At 40.7% G+C, this 18,802-nt stretch overlaps 1 protein-coding gene across 2 annotated transcripts in view; it reads right to left on the bottom strand.

Moving 5' to 3' along the window:
- The window catches only part of pxdn (peroxidasin), a 50,745-nt gene extending 37,568 nt beyond the window's left edge, over positions 1–13,177 (bottom strand). For both annotated transcript variants that reach the window (XM_089004593.1, XM_089004594.1), the window contains exon 1: positions 12,895–13,177. In XM_089004593.1, the coding sequence (XP_088860719.1) occupies positions 12,895–13,082 (188 nt within the window). In that variant the 5' untranslated portion in view covers positions 13,083–13,177. The remainder of the gene's footprint in view (positions 1–12,894) is intronic.
- Between the last annotated feature and the right edge of the window lie 5,625 nt (positions 13,178–18,802).

The raw sequence follows: 18,802 nt of genomic DNA, 5'->3' as shown, positions 1-18,802 counted from the left end.
GCGTTTGTCAACAAACTGAAGCATATTCAAAAGGGAGATTTAACACATTTTTCAACTCTGCTAAAAGCCAGTGGGCAAGTCACCAGCGACACCCTGGATAAAAAAAAGAGCCAGATATGCAACTCCCAATATAAAAAGGATACAACTTCAGACTACACACTAGAGGTTGGATAACAAATCAAAGCACAATGATGAGCTGTAGTCCTTCAAACTGCCAATCATCCTTTGAATTATTTCTTTAGGCAGTTAGGTTATAAGACATTGACCATACGTCACTTGACCTCAGCAATTTGCAGACAAAAAAAACAAAGAGGGTGGAGCCATGAAGAGTCCTCTAAAAACATCAACACAGCAGACATCTTTGTCATGCTGCATTAATATAACGTATCCACAATTAGGATTCATAAATATGAAAAACACTCCATTTGGATTGACACTGTCAAAGAGGATGTAACATGGACAATTTGCCATCTTTATTATGACTAGTGCAGCTTGTCAAACTGGATCCCATAAAATGTATTTAAATCCACTTCCATCGGTCAATGAAATGAATCCCAGCCAATACTTGATGTATTTAACCTTGATTTGGTACAGTATTTGTCATTTCACTCACCACACAAAGGTCATAGCTGGGAAAATATGTTGATGGCTTTTTGTTCTCAATTTCTGTAATTACGTATATGAACCTAACAGCAAAATCCAATGATATGTTTATGGGTCACTCTCTCCGTACAAGCCCAGCCCTGAGACATAAGGATTCAATCAGAGGACCAACATTTCCATGCGTTGACTTGTTTCTATCAGAAATGAAAGGGCCCAGTGTTGGTGTTGCACTGTATTTTGTTTGCACTCAATCGTGTTGTATTTTGTTTGCACTCAATCGACATGTGTGCATGTATGTGTGCGCGCGTGTGTGTATGTGTGTGTGTGTGTGTGTGTGTGTGTGTGTGTGTGTGTGTGTGTGTGTGTGTGTGTGTGTGTGTGTGTGTGTGTGTGTGTGTGTGTGTGTGTGCGCGTGTGCTTGCGTGTGTACGTATGTACGTATGTATTTCCTTATTTTTTTTAAGCAACACAAGAACCATGTTTTGCATCAGCCACTGGATTTGGATTTGCCTTTATTAGTCTCGCAGTGGAGAAATTTACATTTCACGGATAAGAGAATAAAGTAATTCCTTGTCACGTTTTATGGCTTCAGTGCTTAACAGTCTTTTCCAATATACTGTAATTATTCTCAAATATGTAAAATATAAACACTGTCTACATATTTTAAACATTCTGGTACCAACATAATCAAACTCAAAAATTCCCAGCAGGTTGAGGCAAATCCTACTTTGCATTTTTTCAATTTTTGCGGGAGATTCTGGTCTCCATTAACTGCAAAAAAAGAGGAATCACTGCATAATCAATGTCAATATTTCAAAGCTGTTGTGGAAAAAGCAGGGATCACTGCAGAGTGAAGAGGAGCACCACCCGAAGGAAAACAAGGCGACAGGCCCAAGATGTCGAGTGGACTTCCAGGGCATGCTAAGACAGGTGTCTCACCTACCAGCAGCCTCCAGCTCTGAGAGATGAAGGCATGCAGCAAACTAAATGCAGGTTCAAGAAACGTCAATTTAATGCATCTCTTGAGGACTATTATCTGTCATTTCTGCAGAAAGGTTTGAGCACCGATATGCTTTATCATATCCACCACGATTTAGAACTGCACATATTTGTACTCAGTTGGTAAGTCAATGAAAAGGATTCTTCAGCCGTCATCTGTACTTCTTTGAAGGTGTCGGACATTTCGCTTCTTATCCAAGAGGCTTCGTCAGTGAACTATCGATGGACCACTCCTGTACAACTGAGAGCTTAGACAGACTCAGTTTGTAATGTATATAAAATACAGTGAAACCTCTATTTATGAACCCCTTGGCTTACGAACTTTTCGGTTTACGAACGTTACATTTATAAAAACTATTTTTCGGGATACACACGGAGCTGCCACAAAGAGTGGTGTGTCGGTCACGAACGAGCCCGTTCTCCTAACAAGAAAATGGTGGCCACTGTTTTTGTCCTCTATTCCCCGCCCCCAGTTTCGGTTAAAGCCACGTGATTGGTCAAGAACGCAGCAGTGGGGAATGAGGTTACAGACAGAGAGAGAGTGAGGCCGTTCTCCAAAAAACAAAATGCCGTCTTTGTTTAAAGCCACGTGATTGGACAAGAACCCAGCAGTGGGGGGGGGGGGGGGGTAAACATTAAAGAGACAGGCAGACAGAGAGAGAGAAAACACAAAAACGAAAGGGAGATGACAGAGCTTGAAACAAAGAAAAAACAAAAGTGTGAGAGTGAGAATAGTGAGAAAATGGATAGAAAACAGTTAAAATATCCCATCAATCAGGCTCCACAAATAACCCGTACATGTCATCTGTACACTTGATGCAAAAAGCTATCAACCCAGCTAAACAGATCACAATTGATGAAGAACTAGATACAATTATCACAGAGAAAGCACATACGAGGGATCATTCCTCAAGATGGTGAAAGAAGAAGGCTACGTTCCTCATCAAGTGTTTAATGCTGAGGAAACAGGACACTCCATTCCATCAAGCTATTAACGACCATCACAAAGATAAATAAAATGACTTTATTCTATAGTACAGTTTATTTCTTTAGTCATAATACTGTGGCACATTTATTATACATTCGAAATGTACTTTAAAGTCTTGAAATGGGGTATCTCTAATTTTTTTGTGAGCTGCTTACTTTAATCATAAAATTTATTTTTTAACCTCACTGGGGGTGTTTGTGGTGTAATCTAGGGAAATAGATGCCCATTTCACGGTAAGATCAGAGCATTGTCATCAAATGGTGAGTATTGTTTTTGCTTTTTTGAATGTTGCTGTGCCGATGACCATTTTGTGTTTGGGAGCCTTTTACTGAGTGAGTTGCTTGTTCTGTAGCCACAAAGGGACATAAGTCTTCTTGTGCCGGTCCCAAGCCCGGATAAATACAGAGGGTTGAGTCAGGAAAGGCATCAATGTAAAAGCTTGGCCAAAACAAACATGCGGATCAAACCTCTAAAGCTGGAGGACACTGATTTGCTGTGGCGACCCCTTGAAGGGAAAAGCCGAAAGGAAAAGAGGATTTATTATACATAAAATAAGGTATATTTTGTGCAGTTTTAAGGCTTAGAAAATTAGAAAGAAGAAAATTATGGTTTATGGGGACCTGGGAACGGATTATTCTCATTTTAATGGTTTGCTATGAGAAATACATTTTTTGGGATACACACTTTTCGCCTTACACACTCTGGGAACCAATTAAGTTCGTAAGCCAAGGTCCTACTGTACGTTATTTGAAAATGAGACATACTGTGATCAAAATAGGCGGCCCGGTAATGGAGTGGTTAGCATGCCGGCTGTACAGTGCAGAGGTCGCCGGTTCACGTCCCGCACAGGGAGGCCGGACCTCCCTGTGTGGAGTTTTCATGTTCTACTCAGGCCCGCATGGGTATTCTCCGGGCCCTCCGGTTTCCTCCCACATTCCAAAAAAAATGCATGACAAGCAGATTGACCACTCCAAATCGTGCCTAGGTGTGAGTGAATGGTTGTTTGTCTCTATGTGCCCTGCAATTGGCTGGGAACCAATTCAGGGTCTCCCCTGCCTATCGCCCAGAGAAGGCTGGGATAGGCTCCAGTGCTCCCCGCGACCCTCATGAGGAATAAGTGGTACGGAAATGGATGGATGGATGTGATCAAAATATGTGATACAATAATTTGGGATTTCCATCCAAATCTATTTTTCAGTGATTTTTATCTTTCCATATCCTTGACAATTTGACAATGTTCAAAGGTCAGATATTTTAAGGACAAGTTGCGTCCATAATTTGTAAAATCACTTGTATGTAAAATCACTTTGGAAGCATCTGCATACGAAAGATTTATGTTTATTTCGCCCGAGTAAAATACATTTCACATAGATCATGCATAAGATGCTCAACTATATGCAGATCAGCTTCATTACAAAACATGCTTCTTTAAGGACTTCTTGCCTAGACCCAAACAATGGGAAAACATGGACGGTGCCTAATCCTCTATCTGAACGGCATGTGTGAGTCTCTTGTTTTTTGTTTTTTTTTGTAGTCAAGAAAGTAGTTTCGCTTTGTGACACATGCCTAAAATCAGTTTACCACTGCTGGTGTTGGTCTAGAACTGTGTGTGACTCATCAATAGTTCAACAAGATCGACAGAATGGAAGAAAACGACTGACCCTCAAAGACTTGGAAAATAAATACACCTAAAAAAAGAAAAAAAAAACAACAAGAACAGATATTTCTGATTGACTCCAGACTAAATATATTGTAAATAGAGCATGGCAACTGACTGTTGACCATTACACCTTACAATTAAAATACAGTACAATAATGTCACGGAACACCTTTTTGCCCACAACATAAAGTTGCTATAAAACATCACATTTGTGGCAGGTCAGTCCCCAGCACAGATTGGATGGATGGCTGGGGTGAAAAATAGCTAACTCAGTTAAATTGACCAGAAACTTTGGTCAACATAAAAATTTCCATTTTAAAACTATCACGAACAATATTAAAACCAAATTTGGGATGTTGGGAAAAATTTCGTTTATGCATTTCTGTGTTAACCGCACGGACATTTTGTTGTAGACAGGGATGTATCAAAGTGGAAAGTCAAATGATTGTCGTGGAAAATGATTCAATATTACATTAATGTTGTCATTAAGTGTCATATCAGTCATATGTGTCTTTTATTATTTTTGTTTGTTTGTTTGTTTTTTAATGCCCACAGAACATCAAGTTCTAGCCTGCGGAATCAAGAATTTCTCACTAAATTGAAATGAAATTTTCTGTCTGTTATGACATACGAATATGTTTTGTTTAACTTTAAAAATAAACACGAATCTGTTGGAGTTATTTTCAGAGTCCAATTCAAAAGAATTGTGACGTATTAATCCTCGAGTTGGATGATGCTGGAAAGGGTAGTGGATATTCTTTCAACAACTATCTTGGGCCAATCTCACTGTGCAAATTAGCAAGGCTTTGGGGATTTCTGTCTCCGCATTCCAAAATGCTGCAGAGAATGAGTAATTCGCAGAGCCTGCAACTGCAGCAAATTCCAAACAATGGGCCATCACTTTCCCTTCCTGACTCACTGTCAGTCAGACAGCCACTGTTCTCGGTCAGACGGGGATATTAAGACACCCAGTTCGAGAGGTAATTTAAGAATCTCCACACACTTGGAAATATTTCTCAATTATATATTAAAGGACAACCGACGTCTCTGGACAAGTTGTGTCCATAATTTGTAAAATGGCTTCAAATGACTTCAAATCACGTATGCCACGTATGCACTCAAAGAAAGTGGGTGTGGAAAATTAGTCTGACAGCCACAGTGGCGCTGTTCCTTCCACCAAAAACTAGTCCGCCAGCCATTGTGGCGCTCCACGTGTTTCCCGAAAATTAGTTCGTATGCCAAAATTATATTATCTCCCAAATATAATGTTCGTAAGGCGAAACGTTCGTTAGCTAAAGTGTTGGTAAACTGAGGTATCACTGTATTGCCAAGACCCTTTCACGAGCATCAACAATACCATCTATTCAAATATTTAAAGGACAACCGACGTCTCCGGACAAGTTGTGTCCATAATTTGTAAAATGGTTTCAAATGACTTCTACTGAGCGTATTTTAAAAAGATTCCACCGCATATAGCTATATTTTACGTTTTAAGACTCGCGCTGAATATTCAGGAAGTTATGTTTTTGAGTTGGTGATGAGTCCGGAAGTGACGTCACTAAAGGAACGCCCCACACCAAACAAAAGACACATTGTAGCAGTCCTTCCATCACGTCAATGTATTTTGCTGTATTGTTTGGTCTGAAAACCTTGTGTTGCACCCAAAATTCGCCAGAAGAGGGTGTCCAAGCTCCATATAAGGAATTTATCAGCCTGTGGAAAGGGAGGTGGCCACAGGAGGTCGCCATTTTGTGCCTCTTTTCTGGTGATCAGTTTCTCCCCAATGTTGCCTCAAAAATAAATTCTTTAATCGATTGCAAACATGTATGCTTTCCTCTTCAGAACTATTTGAATCATACTCATAACTGGAGGTGTAAAAAGAAAGCATATTCTCCGAATCTGAAGCCATTGTTTTGATTCTCCAGAAATGCAAGACGTCTTGGCGTGAAGTCACGAACTGGGGGTGGGATTTCTGAAAATGCCCAATTCGCAGCTCGATTTTTTGCAGACTTTGGACACTTTAAGTCATTTTTATTGGTGTTTTGCATTTGAATAAAAATATCATACTGCGTGTTTCGGGTATTTTAGATGTCATAAAACATTTTTCTGATGTCAGTTAAGAAACAAAAACGTGACGTCGGTTGTCCTTTAAAGTTCTTCAATTCAATTCAAATTGCTGCTGTGGACTGCAAATTTCCCCATTGTGGGACTATTAAAGGATTTCTTATTCTGATTCAGGATCAAATTTACTTGTGAGGACATTAATGAGAACCAACTGGCCTTTTTGGACTGCAATTAAATTATAGAAGAGGGCAGAGAGCTAAAAACAGAAGTCTTTGGGAAGGCCACGCACACTGACCAACACCTGCTTTTTTAAAATCAAATCACCCACTACAACACAAATGAGGAGTTATCAGAACCCGCGAGCATAGGGCTTAACAAATATCAACAAGTGTTGAAGTTAAGGAAAAGTAGTGAAAACATGTCAGGAGAGCATTCAAAAACTGTGGTTAGCCTCACTGGTCTTTTAAGAAATGTCAAAGGAAAAGAATAGTGAAAGAAACCAAAAATCCTGAAGATACAAAAAAGAGAGGCGTAGCTAGTACCTTACATTTTAGTGGTTTCTGAAAAACTACAAAGGGTCCTATGGGAGCACAAAATTCCTACCTACTTCAAACCTGTGTTTTGCTTTTCTACTTTCATTTCTTTCATAACTCTGCTGCTGTGAAATGTAAATTTCTCCACTGCGAGACTAATAAAGGCAAATCCAATAGGCAAATCCTAACCTATGAATACCTTAAGACAAAAATGAACGCATCCAAAAGTAGTAAATTGTTCAAATGTAGTTTACATTGTAAAAATTCAGTTTGTAAAAAGCAATACATTGGGGAAACTAAACACGTGCATAAAAAGACTTTCACCATTGCAGGAACAATGCTTGTGGGCCTCAATCTGCAGTACATCTCCACCTAAAAGCTAACAACCGCTCATTTGACGAGTGACGTTAAAATCTTTGCTAAATAAAACAGATGGTTTGAAACAGGAGTAATAGAAGCAATTTTTGTAAGACAGCAAAACCCGTCACAAACTCGCCATGGTGTTTTAGGTTTAATTTAGACATTGCTTACAACAGACTTCTTAGATCGTTACCACGTAGGCTTGGTCATGCTAATGAAGTGATACCAGTACTAATGAGGCAATCAGAGACAGGGATGGAACATTAGAGATAATTAGGCAGAACAAAAGAGGTAATCAAATTGGCTTCAGGGAGTAGTCGACTGCGCCCTCAACCTAAGAGCAGACCGATCAGAGCAGAGGTCTGGCATCGCCACCACTGTCCATTAGGGATATATAGAGGGCCAGGGTTACCAGCACAACTTTAGTTCGCTGACGAAGCTCTTCGGATCAAGAGCGAAACGTCCGACACCTTCAAAGTAGTACAGATGAAGGCTAAAGAAACCTTTTCCTCCATGGACCACTCCTGTACGACTGAGAGCCTACAGAGACGTAAACTGGAAGTTATTTTTGCTAACCAGGCACACAAAGCTAACATGTCATGACAATCAAAGCAACATGGAGGTTATGGTTAAGGTCTGTCGGCAGTCAGTGCCCTCAAAAATGGGCAACACAAAAAAAACACATTTAATCATTTGACCAAAGACTACTAATTAGATGGTTATGTAGAATGCATGAACATGTGAGCGTAATTCGGAGAGCCCACATCTTCGCACATAGGATTTGCTGTTGAGCCAGGACTAAAGCTTCTACCACTGAGCTGAGAATAATTGTGAGTATGTCTGAGGGCAGCAAATGTTCTTCGTTCAAGGTGGCAATTGTTTCAATAGTCAAAGTGTCAAAACTCGTCCAGGTATCAGTCTGGAAAAACGTGATAATGATCATCCCTAATTTTAGAATACAAACGGTCTCTGCTTGGCTAAGCAGATGAATCTAAGTTGTACTTCTTTAAGGGCTTCTGGAAGCCGCTTTCAATGACATCTCTCATCCAGTGTGTGTTCATAGTGGGACATAGGCCACAATTGCAAGATAACCGAGGGCCAAGTACAGCAAAACTACATTATTTACGACCCAAGAAAAGAGCAAATGAATGCTCTCCGTAGAGAGCATGGATTTTGGTCGTGAAGGAATTTGTCCAACATTTAGCCGCTGGGATGCTGTTGCTTAAAGGTAAACACACCTATTTTACTGTACTGGTTTTTAAGTGACTTGAAAGTTAGGCTTCAGAACTCCTTGAAATTCAGACTGAGATGCCTGTACTGCTTTGCTTTGATATATATGGCTTATTGGATTGGATTACCATTTATTAGTCTTGCAGTGGAGAAATTACATTTCACAGCAGTAAAGTGGTGAACGTAAGAGGAAAGGAAGACGTAGAAAAACAAAATACATTATTGAGAATGAGGCACCAAAACATACACGTGGGCCTTATGTACCTTTGCTAGTAAACACAATCTTTTTGTTAACAAGTCTTCATGTTTCTAAAAAAAAAAAAGGGCCAGTTTAGGGTGGAATCCGTCAACCCTACACATATGTACACATATGTAAGGTTCAATCCCAGATTTGCCTCCCTGTCAGGAGTTTGCATGTTCTTCTCGGTCCTGCACGGGAAGAACCAGGTACTCCTTTTTCCTCCCACATTCCAAAAACATGCATGGCATGTTGATTGAACACTCTAAATTGCCCCAAGGTGTGAGCGCGGATGGTAATAAGTCTCTGTATGCCTGGCAATTTCCTGCCAACCGGATCAGGGTGTCCCCTTGCCTACTGCCCGAAGAGAGCTGGAATGGGCTCCAGCACCCACTGTGGCCCTTGTGAGGATAAGCGGATCAGAAAATGGATGGATGGAAATAAATCTGCAAATAGGGGAATCGTCATCAGATGTAAGGATCTCCTGTCTATTTATTCGTTCATAAGTTTTTGTCCTTTAGTAGGGCCCCACTATTACTGCATTTGTTCTGAGCAACAAATAAATCAAGATCAAGTCCAATGCAACCCTGGGCTTCTCCGTTGTGCGATGCAATTAACTAGTGCAATACAATAATGCAATAAGAAGCCAATACAAGTCTCTCCTAAAATAGTAAATCACAACAATTTGATCAACATGCTATTAGTAATTAGTAATGCAATTAAATAATTAAAAATTTACAACTCAATTGTAAGGGAATTTCAACAACAGCCCCGAAATTGTACTGGTTGGTACAAACAGACATTGAAACATCCAATCCAATGTTGGAAAAAGATATCACTTTCCCAAATCCATGAGAAACTATTCCGATGTGTCATTGTTGTTAGGGAAGATAATGAACTATCATGCCTAAAATCCCAAGAGAAAACAGCTGAAAAGACGTGGCTTCCAGAAAAAATACGGAGGGGGAAAAACATTACTGTTTCCTGCAATCTCTTGCTTGAAGCAACAAGCCTGATTGCAATTGTGGCACATTTTTGTTGATATTTTTGGGGATATTTTGAAAATTAATATAACATTCATGATTTTGCCTTGCACGCTGGATCCGAGAGGACAGTAATTTCATCTGTGCTGTATGTCATGCATATTACCATATTTGACAATAAAGCTGACTTTGACTTAATTGGCCTACTCAAACAGTACTGGTGATAAAGATTATGTAGCCCTTAAAAATAAATAATTGCATACAATTACCTGTACAGTATACACTTCAAAACAACAAACCCAGCATTTTATCATTTGCATTGACATACGTATATGCTTTTGCAGCGAACCTGTGGTGTGAAAATTTTATTTTCTTATGGAAAAAAACAGAGAGAGTCAGACAGAGAGTGAGAGAGAGAGAGAGAGAGAGAGACATGGAAAGTCAGAGAGAGAGAGGGGGGGGGGAGACATAGACAGAGACATGGACAGTCAGACAGAGAGAGAGAGAGAGAGAGAGAGAGAGAGAGAGAGAGAGAGAGAGAGAGAGAGAGAGAGAGAGAGAGAGAGAGAGAGACATGGAAAGTCAGAGAGAGAGAGACATGGAAAGTCAGAGAGACAGAGACAGAGAGAAGGGTCCACATCTCTCCTATAAAGATGATTCAAGATGTAGATAACCAACTTTTTTGTCTGATGGTTATTTGCCTTTCAGAAGGTCAGCTGTGTGTGAATATCAGGCAGCCATGTATTCATGTCCTGACCTGATAACAGACGCAACGAGAGCCAACGAGTGGCTTTGACTTCAAAGCTTCCAAGCATGAAAGCATCCAGGAAATGACAACATGCACTTGTGTTGTATCAACCCTGCAACAAATTTAGACATCCTGCTCGAACACCTAAACAATACTCTTATTGCAGTGGCAAAAGGATGGGCGGAGGTGAGGCGTGGGGGGGCTGGGCTGATTTGGTCTGGTCTGGCCTGGCCTGGACCATGAGTTCACTGCAAGGCTGTCATGGGGTGACACCGGATGGTGAAGAACAAGGCCATTTTCTGGATGGTCTCTGGTTCAGTTCAAGCTGACTATGATGCCTCTTTGTACTCCTGTTTCCTTCCTGGCAGAGTGGAACTATTAATAGGTCAGTGCATTGACAAGTAGATCACAGTGCCATACAAAGACGTATTTGAGGAGCTGGCTTGATTGGCGTCCATATTGACTCCTGTGTGAAAATGGGAGCTATTCAGCTAGTAAAGTACATTCAGTCAGAGAGGGGTTCAGTCAGAGTCTTTCAAAGTACAATCTGCACAACGTATGAAGTTGAGGAAATAATGAAGTTCAATGTCATTTTTTGTACATTTTCAGGGGGAAAAAAATCCAAATATTTGATAGTTATGTATATTGTGTAAGGAAGACATCTTTCTAAATATGTTCCCCAATAAGGTGGTCAAGAGTACACAATCAGTTCCTTTGTTGGTACCATTCCATTCATACTGTTGGAAAAAGTGGTTCTGTATGAGTCCTTCCTCTCAGTCAACATCATCGTGAAGCAGTTGATGTTTTCTCGGTTGAAAATTGTGCAGGTAAATTCCCAAGCTGATATTATATTTATAAAATGACCCAGTAGGGGAGGTTTCATGATATTCAAAGTAAAGGTTTTAAAATTCAGCGCTAAAAAGATACAGGATTGTGTGGTCCATTAAGGCAAATTGATTTTAAGCTTGAGGGCGGCCAGGTAGTCGAGTGGTTAGCACACCGGCTTCACAGTGCAGAGGTCGCCGGTTAGCGTCCCGGTCCGGCCTCCCTGTGTGGAGTTTGCATGTTCTCCCCGGACCCGCGTGGGTTTTCTCCGGGTCCTCCGGTTTCCTCCCACACTCCAAAAAACATGCATGGCAGGCAGATTGACCACTCCAAATTGTCCTAGGTGTGACTGTGAGAGTGACTGTTGTATGTCTTTGTGTGTCCTGCGATTGGCTGGCAACCAATTCAGGGTGTCCCCCGCCTCGTGCCCGAAGACAGCTGAGATAGGCTCCAGCAACCCCCGCGACCCTAATGAGGAATAAGCGGTACGGAAAATGAGATGAGATTTTAAGCTTCTCGCAAAATAAATACTTAGTATTGTGAATGTATTATATTACTTTCCAATTTAATATTTTTTCTCGCCAATTTAGATTTACTTTATTATTATTTTTTGCTGCAACAGATTTTTCCATGTTTAGGACTATGTTTATCAACATTTTGTTTTTTTAAGGTTAAACAGTTATTTTTTCCCCCATTGCATTTCCATGGGTGATGGTTTTGTGAAAATACTGCCAATTCATGGGCAAGGTCCAAATACCCAGAAATGTTGAATGTCCAATAGTTAAACAAGTTGTTTAAGTCAATTGGAAAGATTGGCCCATCTTCCAACAATACGTATTTATAAATTGTTATTGTTTCATTGTTTTAACTTGCCGATTGGCTCCAAAATCATTATACTGTATATTAGAGTCTTGATTCTAGACTCAAGATCATCAACATCGTCCTTGTTTGACTTTTGGGTTTGATTTTTCCTAAATAATACCAGTTATGAATAATGCAAAATCAAGATGTTCCCATTTCAAAAGGTGTCCAAAAAGTGTCTTTTAAATTTTCCAGGCCATCGACACGCTAATCCTTGAAGTTACAATACTAGACTTGTAATCCTTTGGACGTACACGAACTATCTTCACAAATGACAAGGACGGATGCATTCCCTCAAGGATAGAATATAACAAATGCAACTACAGAAAAAAAATCCAGCTGCTCAATAACATTAGAAAGTCAATCGCACAGTGGTCAGTAGAGTCCATAAACGAGGGTCTTCAACCCTCCCAAATTCAAGTAACTGGCAAAAGCACTGGAACCCCCTACTGACTGACTTCCACACTCCACATTGTTCAAGCATTGCCCCTTCAGCAGCTGTGTGACCCCCAAAACTCTGCCGATTAACCCCTCCAGACTCCGGCCAACAGCTAAGTTTACCAGCAGGTGTGGAAAACTTTCCGGGACACATTGGAAGGGATACCACCACTTTGAAAAGCATTTGTGCAGAACGTCAAATCGGTGGTCGAGAAAGTTTCTTTCGACACTGCAACTTCAACAAAAACGAAACAAACAATAAAAAAACGAGGAAAGATAATGCAGGGGTGGTACCGTTAGCATGCACAATCTCCGCTCTCGTAGCCGTTTAAGTGAAAAGAAAAGAAAATCGGGTGCGACTTACAGAATGGTGGTCTGCGGAGAGACAGCGGGTACTGTTTCCAGATTCAGATGCATACATCGCACAGTGGTTCGGAAACATAAACACCGACTCGGGCAAGACAGGATCGGCTGGGGTCCGCTCGCTAGCAAAAGCCAAGCCGCGGCGACAAACAGACGCGGAGAGAGGAGCCGGACAGCCCGCAGCGCCATTACTAGCTGTGAGCCGAGCACAGCGCCGAGCACAGCACAGCACAGCACGGACGGTCTCAGCCACTGAGGGACGACGCTCACTCGCACACGCGGGCACGCGCAGGCGAGACTGTCAAGCCCGTGCAGTTTTTTTTAGAGCTGTACATATTTTATCAGTGACGTGCAGTCAGGGGAGGCAGGTAAGGCCGTGTCATCATGGAAATATCAAATGAAAAAATACATTAAACAGTTATATTTATTTAGTGATTTGTACTTTAAAGTTCTTTTCCATTTATTTAACTTCACCGTTTTTGGATTTTTTTTCAAAATCGCTGAATTTTCACATTTGCCGTTCAAATACTACTAAGTAGAGACGAGCGGTGAGGCAGCAGCCGGCTGAGCCTCACCATGTATTGCGCAATGACTATGCTAACTGTGCTAGCTTGCTCTGCAGTGAGACCGCATTGCTCTCCCTCTGCATATCACTATTAAAGTGTTCAAACACTTTTAGTATATCAACTACATTTCTACAGTTTAGCTGGTGTATATAATGTACAGTCACTTTAAATTATAAACACTGTACCACAGTATTTATTTTATTTTATTTTTTATCAAAACTGCATAGGTGAGGCACACAGTTCTCCTGCCTCATGACAGGGGGCGCTGGTGATTACATTCTTCTTGCGCCTCCTTGGTTGCAGAATAATAGAATTAGTGAGAGCAAGCTAGAGTAAACAGTTGGCAAGTTAAGTGCAACCATCCAGTCATTTTTTTTTTCGTGTTGCTTGGCCTTATTTTCAGAATGAAGGATTACATATCTGAATTGAAAGAAATAGACTTTTAAAACTGTTGCATCAATAATTGATGCCTTTCTTCAGAAGGAGCGGTGCATGGACTTCATTTATAAGTAAAGGTAACACGATAATCACGTTTTTTTATTCTTTTTTTTCTATGCTACAGTTTATATAAAGAATGCTGACATGATATTTTAAACACGTTAACTGTTGCCAATCAAATGGTGAATAAGCTACTCTGTAGAGTTCATATACCTCACCGCACGTCACTGTATTTTAGCTAGTGGTTCTCAAACTCAATGCACCATCACACAAAAAAAACTTTGCTCTTCGAGTACCACCCGGATGGCCAACATTAAAATACAGAGGATTAACAAAAGTATTCATAAAAAAAATAAGGCAACGATGTGATTCTTGGATTGGATTGGATTAACCTTTATTCGTCTCGCACTGGAGACATTTCACAGCAGCAAAGTTATGAAGGGAAGAGAAAAGGAAAGAAAGAAGTAGAAAAACAAAATACAGGAGCTGCTGCAAAGGCAGCCAATCTCACGGCACCATCTTGAAGTCAAAAGAACAAAAAAGGATTCAGAAGCCACATTTGTAACTAACACTGGAAAATATTGTGCGGTTTGAACACTTTGCTTGAAAACAACAACATAAAAACTGAACCTAAAAAGAATGGAATTTAAATATATTGCTCTCAAAGTTTAAATTGTTGAGGAAGAAAAAAAATCTGAAAGAATTCATTAAAAATGAATGTACTTAAATATCACATCCAAAACAATTGACTTTCTAATAGTGGTCATGAAATTAGTTACATATATCAACTATGATTTTTTAGTAGTTGTATTAAGTACATCCTGCCTACTTCATATCTAATTTAAAACAGATTCTTTTCTTACAGTGTTTTTTAGGTGTTCAATTACCTCACGTTTCGGCGTATACTTCCGCCTTTGTCAGAGTGTCACTCTGACGAAGGCGAAAGTGTATACTCCACCTTCTTTATCTCTTCTCCCTGGAGCATCACTCTTGCGCACACACACATATATTCTGTCTTGCTGATCTTCATTCCTCTCCTTTCCAGGGCATACCTCCATATCTCTAGTTCCCGGCACCTGTTCCCTGTTCTCGCTACAGATCACAGTATCATCTGCAATCATCATGGTCCAAGGAGATTCTTGTCTAACATTGTCTGTCAGCCTGTCCATCACCATAGCGACCACTACTTTGCAGTAACTGATTTCCTTCAGATGGCACCATCGATACAAAATGTAGTCTACCTGTCTACTCCTGCCTCCGCTCTCATAGGTCACCCAATGTTTCTGAGTCTTCTGAAAGCAATAAGTTTCCAATAGATGTGAAGTCTGGGTGCCTCTTGCCCAAAAGCTCCAGCTCACCAGCACCCTAAATGGGAGTAAGTGTGATGAAAAGAAATGGATGCAACAGGAACAAGAGAGGCCCAGGGTACGAGTGTGTCATTTCGAGCAGTGGTCCCCAACCTTTTTTGCGCCACGGACCGGTTTAATGTCAGACAATATTTTCACGGACCGGCGCATAAATACAACAAAATAAAATGATACGACAGGCATGGAGACTGTTTTTTTAAATATAACAATAAACGTGAATCCATTGTGTATTCTTATACAACTTTATTAGCAAAGTGCTGGTAACGTCGCGCCATCAACAACATTTGCAACATCATCTCTGCCCCTGAACATTATATGGTCACCATGGTAATGTTTAAACGTGCCTTCAAAATAAGATAGACCACAAAAAGTACAGTACAAAGCGCATGAAAAATACAACTCACTACAGCTGAATGAGTGGGACCCCTGAGCTTGTTTCTCTGCAACGAGACGGTCCCATCTAGAGATAATGCGAGACAATGACACCCGAAGTGTTTTGCTTATGTCCAGTCTACTCCATAGTTTTGTTTTGGTTGCTGTCACTGCAGAAAAACCCGCTTCACACAAATAAGAAGTCGGAAACGGCAACAGGGTTTTCAGTGCTGTTGTGGCGATATCGGGGTATTCTGCCATCACTTTAATCTAGAACACGGGCAGAGTTGTTGTCTCAAACATACTTTTAAGTCCGCCATCATTTGCGAACTCCAGCAGTTGTTCTTCCTCTTGCACAGGCATGCTGGATTCACCTGGTTTGTTGACGGGTTGCAGATCCATTCCTTGGCAGTTCATGTGTCTTTTGTGGCTGGGAAATAGCGTTCGAACTCTTTTAAAAGCAAAGACAGGTTTTCGTGCATCAGCTGGGGTAATGAAGACTTGGGCTCAGTCTCTTCCAAAAACCCCACCAATGTTTGAAACATGTCAAATACACTGCTATTCACGCGCCGTCCCCACAAATCCAGTTTGGCTTTAAATGCAGCTACTTTATCAGCCAACTTGAAGACAGTTGTCATTTACCCCTGAAGTGACAGATTGAGTTCATTGAGCAGGTTGAATATGTCGCACAAGTAAGCGAGCTTTGCGACCCATTCCTCATCACGGAAATGCGCTGCAAGCGGTGAATTTTCATTTTTCAAAATAAAACATAGTTCGGACTCAGATAATAAATACGTAACACGGATTATATAAATTATTTATTCTTTCAGCGCGGCCCGGTACCAAATGACCCACGGACCGCTACCGGTCCGCGGCCCGGGGTTGGGGACCTCTGATTTAGAGCCTAATCTATTTCCCAGTGAAGTAAAGATGCAATGGTATACTGAACTACGTTGACAACATGACGACAGGTGTGAGATTTTTAGCCCCTATAACTATAGCAATGGACAAATAGTGTATTAATACAGACAAAAATAGGTCTTACATGTCAACAGTGATTTGAACTTAAGGTCAGTACCTTTTTTCCACTGGATTTTTCCAGTAACCCTTCAGCCAAGTCTAAAAAACTTGACCCCTCCACCTTAATATGCTGGAAACTATCTCTTGACTCATACTATCTACTGTATTTCTAAGTCATAGAGGCGGCGTGTTCACGCGCCGCCATCTTGGGGGGAAAAAAAACATCAAAAATAACAAATATGACAACACAAAGACACAGAGTCATTCATTCTTCAGGACTTGCTGTACCCTCTTTGTGATGACACGAAGCAGTTCTAGATGAAAGAGGAGAGGATCAAAGCATCCATGTCAGCAGTGGATCAGGGACGTCATGGTGGAATTTGTACGTCTACTACAAGCTACATGTTGAAAGCAAACATGAAGCTGTAGCATCCATTGACGAAAAGACATTGTCTCACATCTCCTGTCCCACATAAATCAGCTTCAATTTCAAGCCGGGACAGTTCCACATACGCATCGGCGCTCTGCGCTGACGCTGCTTTCTTCTTATCGCGGGCTCCTCAAGCCATGCATCCATCTAACCGCAGACTGTCCAACACCACCGACCTTTCCTCTGTCAAAGTGGGGCTGTGAAGATGCTTCCCATTACAGGCGCAAAAAAGCACAATGGCCCCTTTGGTGTGCAGCGATGACAGTCAAATGGCTCCGACATTACTCCCATTCAAAAACAGTACTGGCATATTCATGCTGCCGAAAGGTGCAACCGCTCAGCACAGTCTCCTCCTTGATGATTGTCGTGGCCAAAAATGCTGAAAAACAATCTGTATCCGTTTCACGTGACGCACAACAACATAAAGTGACAAAATAAAACACAATAACAAGACAAAAACAACAAAAAAGCAAGGCTCATGAGAGCACTTGCTGATGGCTTCCTACTCAGGCGCCATCTTGGGATAAATAAATAAATAAATAAATAAATAAATGTCAAGTTAATAGTACAATACAAACAAGAAATGGTTTACATCATTGAAAGTGCAAAACCCTTGTCTCACACAACAACAGTAGCCACATTTGCATTGTTTGTTTTTCATCCTGTTTTTTAAACATGTTCTGGAGACACAACAGTGCTCTGACCTCAGTGAAGCACAGGAAACATCTGTGTACTGTATGAGCTCTTCTGATTGTGTTCATTGAATTACACATACTACAACAAACATGTTCATAGACCTTTGTTATACTTTGCTGCCGTTACAGGCATGTCACTGCACAAAACTAAGACTTTCTTTTTTTAATGTGAATCAGAATGTCGCCGGGGTGAAAGTAGCACTCAGGGTTGGCCTTTATGTTTCCCCTCCATGATCCCGAAACAGATGCTTTTCATTAACTAATTTGCAATAACTATATACGAACTAGACAGTGGATGGGGAATTTGGAAGCAATTTACATATTGAATATCGGGCTGCTGTGTACAACTTCCAGTTTCCCTTCTTTGCATCGTCTGACATCTGCTGTCAAATTGTTGTACTGCAGTTTAATTGCCTCATTTGAATGGAAAATTTAGGATGCATAACTTTGTAATACATCAGCGACAACAACCGCAGTAGTAATAATAATAATCTAATTGTATAACGTACACATTAAATACAATGACCATTTACACATTTAAATAAATAAAAAAACGAAACAGAAACAAAGAAAATTAAACTTTAAAAATGGTGATTAGGTGTTATTTGTGTGTTTTGTAACCTGTGAAACAACCAACAAACCATTGCTGCTAATTGGGAACAATGCTTCGCAGTCTGTAAATTGTAAAGGGCCTTTGAATAATTGAACTGTCTATTGAACAACAAACAAAGCCCTTCTGAACAGTGTGCTTTCATGGGATAGAATTCTTCAGTAAGCCAGCTGCCTAAGACTTCATACATGTGTTTGATTATCATAAATAGGAAGTTGTGGCCAATGCAGTTCCCTTGCCTGGGTTATAGGCTTCATGGGATAGAAATTTATAATATGGACTTTGTAACGTTCCGACGGCGACAGTGGCAGCTGACGAGTGGGAACGTTAGGGATGGGGGAGGATCGCTATGCAGGTGACAAAGGCGTAGGTGCTGGCAATGATTTAACAAAAGGCGCGGGACCGATACAA

The sequence above is a fragment of the Hippocampus bargibanti genome, linkage group LG09, assembly GCF_051943395.1.
Source record: "Hippocampus bargibanti isolate YZ-2025 linkage group LG09, ASM5194339v1, whole genome shotgun sequence".
NCBI lineage: Eukaryota > Metazoa > Chordata > Actinopteri > Syngnathiformes > Syngnathidae > Hippocampus > Hippocampus bargibanti.
This window is presented reverse-complemented; position numbering and strand designations above follow the sequence as displayed.